The sequence below is a fragment of the Pleurodeles waltl genome, chromosome 6, assembly GCF_031143425.1.
Source record: "Pleurodeles waltl isolate 20211129_DDA chromosome 6, aPleWal1.hap1.20221129, whole genome shotgun sequence".
Taxonomy (NCBI): domain Eukaryota; kingdom Metazoa; phylum Chordata; class Amphibia; order Caudata; family Salamandridae; genus Pleurodeles; species Pleurodeles waltl.
The window spans coordinates 848,163,324-848,176,750 of record NC_090445.1 but is presented as its reverse complement, the minus strand read 5'-3'; the positions used below and the strand labels follow the sequence as shown (position 1 = coordinate 848,176,750).

Sequence of the window (13,427 nt, the reverse complement as noted above, 5' to 3'; positions counted from 1 at the left end):
TCTGCAGAATTCAATGGAGTTGAGAAAACTCAGTGGAGTTCTGTGTGGGAGCAGAGTACCGCCTGCCCTACTGACCCTGGCGATCAATGCGCCTTATCTCTGAAGCACTAAGCAGGGTCAGGCCTGCTTAGTGCTTCTGAGATCCAGTGCGTTCAGGCCAGGGTGTATGCTGACCCTAAGGCAGCAAAAGCTGCAGTTTCAGGCCTCTTGTGCTGACACAGCCCACAGGCCTGGAGCCTTCTGGTTCCAACCACATCTCAAACTTCTCCCTTCAAAAACTGCCCTTCACAAACCTGCTGCAGAGGGCCAATCACATCCCCTGTTTTGCACCAGCCTTGCAATTTCTTCCTCTGAACTTATTCACAGCCTCAGACCACCCTTTATTTAGGGCCCAGCACTAGCAGCAGCCAATCAGCTCGCCACCAGCAGCCTGATGCTCCCTTTTCTCCAGCTCTCCCTGCTGGCCTCAGAACCGTACTCTGAGCACCACTTCCTTTCCCAGGGACTCAAGGGAGATGGGTTATTTTTCAACTGGAGTTCTGACGGCAAGTTTCCTTTTTTCCCAGCACAGAAACCATCTTATACAAATCCTGTCCATGCCCAGTGCCGGCCCCTGTGTGCACACAAGAGATGGAGAAACGAGGTCTTACCTAGGTCCAGACGGGTCCTCGTAGCAAATGACCTGGTTCTCTGCCTCCCTCTCCCCTCTACGCCCGGGCTGAGGAGAGTGAAAGGAGGTTAGCCTGGATCCAGAGTTGCCACTGGTGCAGACCCTCCGCAGCAGCTCTGAGGTGGTGCCTGGCTGCAGCCAACATCTTTGCGCTGAGTGCGTACTGCACCCCAGTTAATGGCCACACAGTGCAAGTGCAGACTGTCTAGGCTTGCTCTGTGTGGCCCATAACTGGGCTGCAGTGCGCATGCGGTGAGCCCTGCTCTGCTGCTGGAGCTGGTGGAGCTTTTGGGTGAACTCTGTGCTCCAAGCAGAGGGCTGAGTGCCAAAAACTGTTAACTCCACTGGCACAGCAGAGCTCACTGCCCACCCTAAGTTATTACTCTGGATTGGCGGGGTGCTCCCTTAAAGACATCCACATTTCCAGGCCACACCCCAGCATTTTACATGGTTACCCAGTAGATATCCTGTCTCTGTAATATAAACATGTGTCTCCTATTTTTCTCTGCTCTACCACTTGTTAAAGAGAAGTTCACCTTTCTTCCCTTGTAGTTAAAAGAAAGTGGAGTTGATGATATCACATACTCCTTTACTTGTACTTTGATGTATTGACTTTATTGTTTAATAATCTATACAGGTGGTTTGCAGTTTAAGGACTTTAGATGTACATTCCATTAAGTGGGTACTCTCAAATTCTGTTAATCATCTGCAATGGTGACTCCAAACATGGTCTTATAGCGTCCTAGTCAACATTCAGTTTCAGGGGGTCGTGGGCCTTTCTACAGATAAACGTGTCAAAGGAAATTACACTTTTTTGCCAAAGCCTTTCTAAAATGACTGCTTAGTTGGCTTGCGCTTTGCGTAAACCTCTTGAAGAGAAGGCCATAGTGTATTCATTGTTGCCCGCAAAATCTGCCCGCACAAGCTGGCTTTTGTTGTGATATAACTGATACATCAATAAAAATATTCCCCACCTTCACCCCCAACTGTCCTTTCCCTTGGCCTCCCACCCCTCGCTTGGGCAGGCACTTAAATATACCAGTGACCTGACATCAGTTATTTGTTTTGGTTTCTGGAGAGGCATTGGTTTGCTCAGATACTGTAAAAGTGAGTATCTACTGACTCTGCAAGGCTTTCCAAGGTGTATTGCTGCTTGGATAACTGCTATGCACATTTTGATTTGAACTTTAATCCTCCTTTCATGATAATATGTATAATATACATACTTAAAAGGGTTTTCAGATAACTTTCTTCATCCATTGGCCTTTTGTCATTCACATCTTGCTTCCATCCACTACAGCATGCAGCAAGGGGCAATGGGTCAGCCTACCAAATCCACTTGCTAACTGCGCTTTGAATAACTGTCCTTTGTTTTTTGAAAAGGTGGACATCCACACAACTGGAAATTCCGGTTTGTTTTTTACTTTATCATTCCTTTAGGATTGCCTGGTGTAGTAGCCTTAGAAGTGGGCACAGTGTACATTCCAGCTTTCAGTTTCTGCCTCCTGTCAATGTAGTTGTAAATTCCTTTTTGAGTGGCCTTTGCTTTTCTGACTTGAGGTATTTCACAGTATACCTTATTGTGGGGATGTGGTCCTGGACTAATTTCACCAATGGTCTTTAACAAACTTATCCGAGGAAGAAAGCCAAACTTTGTGTTTAACTTGCAGTGTACTTGCAACACTTCTATTTTAACATAAGTAGGCTGCAATCTGGGTTTTAGTACTCAATATTTTATTCTGTGGCTCTTCCTTCCTTCTTTCTCCTTCCCTGGTTTTTCCTTCCTTCCCTTGTTTTTCCTTCCTTCCCTCGTTTCTTTTAGTCTACAATTCCTGCTTTTTTCTTAACATTATTTCTTAGCTCCTTTCTTCAACTGATTTCTTCCCCTTTTCTCTTTTGCCTTCTTTCCCTTTCTTGTTTGCCCTTTCCTTTTGTCTTTTTCTTCCTTTCATTTCCTTCATTACTTTAATCTGCTTTACTTCCTTTTTTGCCTGGCTTCCTTCCCTTTTTTCTCAAAGGCAGAAAGATGGCAGCCATGCAGGATGGATTGACTATTAGGTCTGTCTTAGGCAGACCATCTGATTTTACTAAAGTAAGTATAACAGTTACTGTGGGTGTTTTCAGACAGAAGGTGTCCATTTTTCTTGAAGAAAATGTGAACAACACAATTGCACCCACTTCCACCCACTTCAGCATACATCAAAGGGAAATGCCAGTCCACTTCAGCCATTGACTGACTTCACTTTGAGTTTCAGCATGTTGCCCTTTCATAAGGAGCTTGTCAACACGAAGTAGTTCATTCAGTGCCATGTAGTACTATGGCAATATGTACTTTTTGTGGTTCAAATTTTTTGTAACTTTTAGCCAATGTTTTTTCAGTCAGTCAAAATTCTTTTTGTCAAATGCCATAAAAGCACAAGAAATTCATGTGGCTTAAAATGTATAATATATAAAAAGAAATGTATACAATATCATTTAGAAAGCAATTTAACAGGATAACCTAGAGCCAAGGCTAATTACACTACCATATCAGCCTAAACATATCTGTTCCCAGTAGCAATGACGGATATAATAGATTTTAAAACAAAATAGTAAGCTTAATACCCTTGACATTTATGCAAGCTCATAACAACCTTATAATCCAGAACCTTTGACTAAATTATAAAAACAGTATAATAAAGTTTTAAAAAATATCCAAGATAAAATAGCAAAACCTCACTTGCATCAAAATCACATATGGATTTCAAGTCATATCTATTTCCAAGTTAAAACTATTATAGAGCTATATCAGCAGATTCATATTGTTTCCTGATAGCAATAGCAGATCTAATAAAAATTAATACAGGATAGCAGGTTTGAGGTTGACCGTTTTTTTCAACATATATCATAGCATCAATATAGTGTGTGAGCTTTAATGTACATAAAAGAGGCAATATAAAAGCATATCTGGGAGTTGTATAAAGTGTACAGAATAAGTGCCAAGTACTCTGCTTGGAACAAGCATCACAAGGACCAGTTGGTAAATCTTTTTGCCAAATCTGTTGCTTGGAGAAGGGCACTTTATAGTGAATTAAATTTAATCTAAAGATTAAAAGGGAACATATTACTGGACTCAAGAACCAAGTTAGATAAGGTCCATAGTAACTAAAGCTGAGATTTGGACTTACGGTTAAAGTCTTCAATTTCAGGGCACTATGAAATCTAAGGTTCAAGACCTAATCAGTATACTGTTTCACCACTTCCTTTATCGGCAAAGACTCGATCCGCAATCATGTTCTCAAGCCTCAAATTTTGAAAAGATGTTTGCTTACACTTGGCCAAATCAAAAAGAATTCCTGGTCTCATCTTTGCAATCAGTAATACAATCTTGTACAAGGCTAGCTGCAGGGTTTCTCCAGCATTTAATCCACAACAAGAGGTGGGCAACAGACCTCAGGTCCTCTATATATCGTAAACCTAGTTCCACGTGGCAAATATTTGCTCCGCTCTTGGGTACCATCAGTAATCTATGGGCGAATTAATTCTCAATATGTTGAAGCAGATTTACTTTAGCATTGCCCCACCCCATATGTAGCTGCTGATACACACTTAGAATTATAAAGCATTAAAATCTGAGATATTGGTCTGTGGCCCAATTTGCGGGTGAAGCGAAATATCGCTTCTATGTCTCACCAGTTGCTAGGTATTAAATTTAAAATGAGAGTTCCATAGCATAGAGGCACGTGCATGCATACCTAAATATCAGTAGTCTTTCACCTTATTAATATTTCCGCCCATGGTGAAGTGCTTGGATTTTGTATTTTGGGAGCCACATGTCATTACATAAGTCTTTGAATAGTTTACTTTCAAATCAAGGTCCTGCATAAAATTAAAAAAAAAGAAATCCAGGAGGCCTTGAAGACCATTAGCTGTGTGCATGATTAATACAGCATCATCTGCGTATAATAAAACTGGGAGCAATCTCTGGCCCATTTTGGGGAAATCCTTCTCATGTTTTATTAACAAATCAGTGTGTGTGTGTGTATATACTCCTCTACTTGATGGAATAGGGGAGATTCTCTCACCATGCAAGCCAAACATAACTGAAACCTTTAGATCCATATGTAAGTACTCTATTAACACCAACAGGTTCATATTAATCCCCAGGGTTTCCATAATTTGCCTATGCTTCCCTCGGTTTACCAGATCAAAGCGCTTGAAAGATCAATAAATGCCATCTGGATAGATTGTTTTTGGCAATTACATATTTGCTGAGAATGAGATGCAAATTTAGTGCTTATTCCACCGTGTCTAGGCCAGGCCTAAAGCCATATTGAATTGGGGATAAAATCTGTGCCTCCGTCACCCAATCCTCCAGCCGTGATAGAATCACACTCCCCAAAATGTTTTTTGTTTATATTGGACAAAGGCCCAACAGCTTTCCAAACAAAGGATTTGCAAAAAAACATTTAAAAAAATATGCCGAAAGGCTGGCAGCCAATGCCAGAACCTTTGGATTTGCCAATGCTTGTTTAGGTTTGATATTTTTGCCACGCAGCAGCACTGTTAAGTGCAGCAATGTTTATTTCCCAGACAATAACTAGGGATATGTCATCCGATAAAATGAAGTGTCCTTGCCATGCAGGGGAAGAGAAAAAAGGCAAGCAGAAAGATTCCCTTTCGCTGGCATTGCAAAGAGGGAAGAAGGATGGAAGAAATATCTTACCACCAGGGAATTCTGCTGGACACCCATGAGTTTGTGGAATTCTGCATTTGGATTGTAAGAGTTGATCTTGTCATGAACATGACCAACGACTTAGATATTTTAAATAGCCACCACGTGGACTTACCAGAGGTGGTAGTCTTAAATATGCCTGTTGTGGCGATCATTGCTGTCAATGATGAAACTGTGGTGAACAGGTTGTCAGCTGAGCTGAAGAAATGTGCCTTTACCAAAATCAAGTATTGTAGAATTTGGTAATTCTAATTGTAGAATAGCCCCCTCTCTGCAACAGAGGATGGACTAATCTGTCAATATCTGGAGTCTGACGAATGGGTTAGAAGAGATCAAGTCTGTTGCATTTATACATGCTTGTTTTGCTAGCCCGCTAGTAGCTTGACTAAATTAATGATGTGATTTCCTTGTGTGTTTTATTTTTTTATATATATATATATATATATATAATATAATTTTTTAATACATGCATGCTCTTTCTTGTGAAAGCACCACTGTTGTAGCCTCCTCTCCCCCAAGCCCAAGATCTCCAGGCTTGGCACAATTCACTAGCCCTGAGGAGGTATCTCCATTATCCACAAGAATGCCACCAGCTCCATGGACTTGTTTTCCAACAAGGATCGCCTGTTTAAACGTAGTCACAGCCAACTTTACCCTAAGTGACATTGTACAGACCACTGGGACTGTGCAGACCCCATAATAGACAATGTTGCACCACTCTACCTTGACCCTAACAATTGAACTGAACTTACTCCTGGAAGACCTCACCACCCCAACTCACTAGCACTTTGCAAAGACCTAGTAGCTTAGGCCTCCCCAATGAGAAGGTGCCTTCCTACATTCTGGACCCTATTTGCACTACAATGGGGCAACAGTCGACAAGCCAACACTGGTCTCCTGGACAGACCATGCCCTTGTAAAGTTGAGCATCCCCAATGCACACGCACCACTGCCAGATCAGCTTGCCAAAAGTGGAACAGCATCACTGGCAAGGACTGAAACACTGCTACAAACACAGACTTCAACACAGCAACAGCCTCCCCAAAGCAAAACAAGAATATCAACTGAATCACTTCCTGCAGAGACTCAATGGGCCTCCCCCCTCAAACACAAAATAAAACAAGATATAGACTAAGGCCAATTGATACATGGAGGAACTCGGACTGGTGAAACACCATTATACACAAATGGAGAATGAATAAAGACAATGGAGGCAAAAGTATGTTCAAATCTTCCCTGTGACTGAACCAACAGATGAGCTGTCTGGTGGATCACATCAATGCCAGTACCAAAAGAAGCAAGTAAATCTTCCCCATAGTTAAGGATTTCACCTCACCAGAGGCTGCCGTCACTGCAGGGGTCCAACAAGGGGTGTTTGAATTGATCTTTCTCAAATCTTCAGCAATAATATCAACACCATTTACAGCAACTTCAACCATAAACCAGACTGACCTCACTAAACTCCTCCCAATCTTATCCAAAGAACCAGTGCAAACCACATACCCCATCTTCACCCTAGAAGAAACTGTTGCCACCATAAAGTCCATCTACTGGGGCGGTGGGTGCGTCAGACCCTTGACCCCACCATGCCTACTTCATAGAACTACAATCAATCAGTGCAATAGTCACCTCCATTCTGAACACAACCACTTCTTTTGTGACCCTCCAAATGCTTGGAAACCTGCAACGGTTCTCCTATTGCTGAAGAAACCCTTTGCCAACACTCGCCAACTATAGACTGATTACCTTACTACCATTACTGGCCAAGGTCTTGCAGAAAATCATCAATAGACACCTTGCAAAATACCTCAATGAGCAAAAAACACCTTAGCACAACTCAGTCTGGTTTCAGACAAAACCACAGCCCAGAAACTGCCCTTATTGCGGCCCTGAGTGACATCTGTAGTCCTCTTGACAGAGGAGACACAACAGCCCTCATCCTTTGGGACCTCTGCAGCATTTGATATTGTTTCCCTCCCCATTCTCATGCAGTACCAATACGAAATTGGAATTGATGGACATGGACTCTGATCATTCTGCTACTTCTGACTGAAAAGACTCATTCAGGCAGCCTGGCACCGTACACCTTTAATTCCTACAACCTCATGTGGAGTTCTGCAAGTATCCTGCTTGAGCCTGGCCGCCTTCAGCACTTTCATGATCTCTCTGTTCAGCATCTGCCTCATAACATCAGCCCTATGCTGTTTAGATGCAACTCCTCCCCTCAGGCAAGACCCACAGTACCTGGATCAGGTTAAATGGCCACATGACTGAAATTGCCCACTGCATGAAGACTATCGGTCTGTAACTAAACACCAACAAGCCCAGTATTCTGATCTTTGAGCAGAGCAGTTCACTATGGGACAGCTAAGACAACACTGGCCACCCATGCCAAGAACTTATGGATCATCCTCGACCATGAGCTCAACATGGCTGTCCAAGTCAATGTCCTCACCGCCAGACGCTACCACACCCTAGAGATGCTGTTGAATGTTATTAAATTGCTCCCAATCAAACTGTCTCGCACGCTCTTGTCACAAACCAGCTGGACTGTAGGTACACCCTCTGCTGGAGTCGGCAAAAATTCACCCAAAGACTGCAGACCATTGAACTCTGTGGGCATAATCACACTCAACCTTCTGCGCCACACTCTAAGCACACCACACCTGAAGTAACTACACTGGCTGCCCATACACAAACGAGCACAATTGAAACTACTCCTCCCCAATTTCAAGGCACAACATACCACTGATCCTGGATACCTCATCTGCTGTCTCAAACCTTCCAGACAACTATTTATCCTGACTCCTACTTGAAGACATCCCATGCATATGGACAACTAGCTCAGTTGCTCGAGCCTTCTCGTATATAGTTTCTAAAATGGTAAACTACTTTCCACTACACAAGAGCCTCCTCCTCACTACTTGAGTCCTGCAAGAAGCTGAAGACCTGTATTTTCAAGTAGTGCCACCATGCCCTAGGTTTAGCTAAAGTCACACCTGCTGAGTGGCAGTCTACCCTCCTGGGGTGACAGTACATTCAGCAAATCTGCCTAACAGAAGTATGGCTCTGTTCTGAAAAGTAAAATACAATCTGTTGTATGATGTACATACATTTCCAAAAGAGTGAGTTGCATGCATTTCATCTCAACTTCCCAAAGGAGAATTGCCAAACAGCTGTTTTCTCCCCAAGCTATGGATCTGGGAAAGGATGGAAGTGGAGTGATCTTGAACACTCTTAATATTCATAATGTTGTCTATTGTAACTGTAACTGCATATAGTGCTTACGACCTCTGACGAGGCGTTGAAGCACTCTTCGGCAAGTAGCGCACTTCTCCAGAACCCAAAAGTATTAATGGTGGATAAGTAAAGGAAAATATGAGTACAGTACTGGTATGAGTTGATTTGACCGGGGGATGTTAGTAGGAGTGAAGCTTACAAGAGAATTTTTTTTAATGTATTCCCCCTCTTGTACAGTATGACTAAAGTAATAGAAATGTAGATACATAGGGTATATATGTGTGAGGAAATATAACGGATCTAATTTGGGGTTTTAAATTGTGTTGTATCAAGATTTAAGATTAGCAGTATTTGGGGTTAATTTATTTGTGGGGTTTTTCTAACATTTTCTTTCCTCAGTTTTCAATAGCCCAATGCTTGCTGATAAAATAAGGTTAACATCTGCTCATTGTGATTGCCAAAATGGAAGCAGGGATTCATGAGTATCTAACAATTTATCTGAACTATGCACTGACCTATGAACATTTTAATCATAGAACAATTTACACACATGTATACATACTTGTATGTACAAATATGCTCACATATACACACATATATTTAATCGTAAGTAAATATACATTTGTTAAACAGGCTTAAAGCAAATGTACATATTCTTATGAAATATTAATTATGCATATTTCTTAAAGAAATAAACCTTTCCAGATATTTACATGAAATCAGATTATAAATGACTGCCACTGTCATTGTTACGCTCTTTATTTTTCCATTTTAGGTCAGGCTGCTTGTTGGAACGACTCGGTGAGGATCACGCTTCCCCCACTGCCTAAAAATTATTCCTGGCAGCAGATCTATATCATAAGTATGTATCACATGATATTTGACAATTAAGTTAAATATGAAGTGTACTCTATACAGCACCTGCAGAAATTGTTCGTTGTACAAAGGTTGCATTCTATATGTGATGATTAATGTAGCAGACCAAAGAAATGTATTCTGGTGTCATTTATTTACCCGTTTTTGTATGCCATTATATAGCACCGATTAAACCCAACAGCCAGAAGCCATATAAACGCTGGCTCTCAACATGTCGGACCCATAATAGAGGAACACATGAAACTCAACCAACAGCTTAGCGGTCACACAAGGCGAGGTTAAGTTAATGAGCTCCTTTGGTGGGAGTATAGGCATGTATATACAATGACCTCTTTATCCAGTAGAATAAAGGGAATGATACCTCAAGGGGTGGATGAAGCGGCTGCCGGAATAGTGTATGCACAGCAACAGTTATGCTGGCTTGACAACGGAACACATCAGTCAATAAATCGATAAAGGGAGTGAGAGGCTTCCAAAAGAAAACGCGAGATGTACATCCTTAAACAGAAATATATTGTAAGGGGTCAGTAGTCCACATCGGAAAAGCGGACGTAGGGAACCCCACGCTGCCTCGTAGTGCTGGCCTCCCTGGGGACACTTCACGGGGTTAAGGTCGTTAATGAGATCGTGTATAGACTGGACGTGCTTCCAACGGCAATCCTGGACCATTGGGGCTTAAGTTCAAGCAATCCTCAAACTAAGGTTAGTGGATAGGGAGTGAACCGGGCATGCATGTGATTTATATACGTGTAAACTAAAAGGTTCGGTGCAGATTTGTCGCAAAACATACCCTGTTGAGGGGTCATAAATGACTCATTTTTTGGTGTGGAAGGTTTTCCTTCCAATTGTTGTTTTCCTTTATATTATTGATATTAACAACCAACCATGTTTTCCATAAACCACAGAAGGCAGCTGCTTGAACAGCCTAGCATACTTAAGTAAACACTTTACACTTGGGTTGAACTAGAGCCCATCTCTACTATTGAATTTAGTAATTGTAATTTTTCAAAACAATCAAAGGAATAAATCACTTTATATAGTATCACGAGTAGACTCATAAACTTTACTTTATTTACTACGCAGGTATTTTAGAGTACAGGCTGATATTTTTGAATAGGTTGTCTATCCTCTACACCAGTCCAACTTTCATAATTCTGCTTTAAGTGCAGTAAATCTTTCCAGGCCATCATTGTAAACTTGAGGACAGTCGCTATGAGAAGCAAATTTGAAGTCCTGACTGTGTAACCCTCCCTTCATATATTAACTTTTGTAGTTCTAAACGTTGGACACTCCTAAAATTTCAGATTTTTCCATAGATGAGCTTGTAGCCCTCCTGTATGAGTATTCAAATATAAATTATAGTACCTTCATGGTAGCATCTAAATCATGCGTTATTTGTTAACAGTTTACTATTTTCTCTTGTGTTTAATAAACTGATTTTTCCGAGGTTAGCTTTGATACTTTGTTACTCTGGAGGGTCTTTGTTTCCCTATCTAATGGCAAAACACATAAACCAAATAGCAGATTGTAAAGTCAGTTGCATACTTTGCCACCTAGGAAAAAGTTTCGTCTGCATCATCAAATAGAAGTATTTGTTTTACTCTTTAGCTACTTGTTGGAAATCGCTCTTTTTGCAGGGTTATCCCCAAAGTTTTGCTTCGGACCTGTTTTTGTTACTGTGCAGAATGTCATTTTCACTGGCCTTAGGCCTCTGGGCACTTAACCACTGCTGATCAGTGCAGAAGTGAAAGTGCTTTCTGTCTAAAATGTATTGGTGATTGGTTTATCCATTATTGGCATTGATTTACTAGTATGCCTCTAGTATAGTGCATCAGGTGTGCCCAGGGCCTGCAAATCAAATTCTACTTGTGGACCTGGAGCGCTGATTATGCCACCCAGGTGAGTATCCCTGCAGATATGTCTCAGGCCTGCCATTGCTGTGCTGGTGTAGGCAGTTTTATGCTGCCATGTCAACCTGGCAAGTGCACCCACTTGCCAGGCCCAAACCTTCCCTTTTTAGTATGTATACATCACCCCTAAAGTAGGCCCAAGGCAGTCCCATGGGCAGGGTACTGTGTATTTAAAAGGTAGGACATGTACCCGTGTGGCTTGCTTGTCCTGATGCTGAAATACTGCTAAATTTGGTTTTCACTAGTGCAAGGACTAATTCTCTCATAGGGTTAGATGGGGATTGGTTTGAAAGATCTTTTAAATGTAACTTCCCATTGGGAGCAGATGGAGACAGGGTGTTTGGGGTCTCTGAGTGGTATTTTCAAATTTACAATTCAAAAACTCAGAGTGGGCATTTTCTTGCTTAACCATTCTGTGCCTTTCCTTGGTAGTGGAATACACATCTGGGTCAAGATGACAGTTGGGCTGTTTGTGCATGCACTCTAGACAGTCACACAGAGCTGAGGTGTGGCCTGCATTTCCTGATGGGCCTTCCTGAGCTAGAGTGGTGGAAGGAGCTGACACTTGCACCTGAATAGGGCTGTGCCTGGCCTTACACAAAGCAGTATCCACCCCCTGGAGTGTCTCTGGGCCAGGGCAGGGAAAGACTGGGTCTTGTGCACAACAAACACTTCTATTTGAAGTTTGCCTACTTAAGACAGAAATGGATATAAGTACTGGACCTCTGACACCACAAAGCTAGAATCCTTCTGGACTGAGGACATTCTGCTGGGAAGAAGAGCTGGATGCTGTAGGAGGGACTGCTCTGCCTGTTTTGCTGTGCTAGTCTGCTGCTTCTGTCCTGGGAGTGAAAGGATTGGACTTTGCTTTCTAACACTCTGCTTCCAAAGGTTCTCAAAGAACTTGGACTGAGATTCCCTCCTGTTAAGTCTCAGGAACATCAAAGAATGAATCTGCCAGCACCTGAGCTCCCTTGCTGAGTCCTGACTTGCCAACTGGTGCCAAATCCAGTCCCTGGGCCTTTGGGAGTGAGTTGTGATGCAATGAAGAAGAACCTTCAAGCGGTCCTGAAGGAGAGGTCGGTATAGGCGCACAGAGAGCGCCCACCTTTGCTGCAAGTCTGACTATAAGGGGACCCTCCCTCTCCAGGATACCAGAGGCCACTAGCCTCAAGTGTTAGGGTCCTCCCCAGGTATTCCCTTGGTTAAGGTAGGCCCTTCCTCTACCCCTTTCTAATATGATTATTTCTGCAGCGCTTAAGAAGCAATTGCAACAGGGATCCAACGCCCTGATGAATGCCCAGAGACCCTCCATAGCTCAAGTACAAGGGCAGAAACCTGTTGGCTACTCCTTTTAGATAGGTGACCTTGTGAGTCCTTGCTCTCACACCGGTTCCCCTTTCCTTTTTAATCACACCACACAGAACCCTTTATTAAATTTACCCGGCTATCTGAGTAGGTGTTTTTATTTCCCTAGCATAGCTGGATCCCATTTTCCAGAAATTAAATTTACGCACTCCCTCCTGTTCCTTTAACAGTGAGGTTGAGTCCGCCCAGGTGGCACTGTCCTACCTGGGTGAGGGTAGGTGGCCATATGATAAAGCATGACACTATATAGTGTGTGAGACCACCTAGTCCGTAAAGGAAATCCCCCCCCCCCCTCAGACCATACACCACTCCACCGCTCACCCACATTTCACCTCTAGTCGAGGTATACGAGTGGTCTAGTGTCACAATTGATACACTACGACCGGCTCACGTTACAAGAACCCCTGTACTCTCATTTGTGATTTAGTATTGTTTTTTGGGAGTAGAGTACGGTGTGTGTTCCTCTTGCTCCCACATACTCTCCCTTTGTGTAAAGTGCAATCAAGAAGAAACCAAGCACATAGACTCCAGAGCAATTTTGGAATCAACGCTCGTTTCTAACTCCATGCTGCTGCTTGCACCAGAGCCGTGGAGTGCAACAACTGTGACAGATGATGTAGGCCTGCTGTGGAAGCACCTCCAAAGCCCT

The 13,427-nt window shown here is 42.6% G+C and overlaps 1 protein-coding gene across 1 annotated transcript in view; it reads left to right on the top strand.

Moving 5' to 3' along the window:
• Positions 1–13,427, top strand: part of LOC138300331 (zona pellucida sperm-binding protein 2-like) — a 358,889-nt gene that overhangs the window by 13,590 nt on the left and 331,872 nt on the right. Inside the window, exon 3 of the mRNA XM_069239568.1 lies at positions 9,400–9,486. Within this exon, the coding sequence (XP_069095669.1) occupies positions 9,400–9,486 (87 nt within the window). The remainder of the gene's footprint in view (positions 1–9,399; positions 9,487–13,427) is intronic.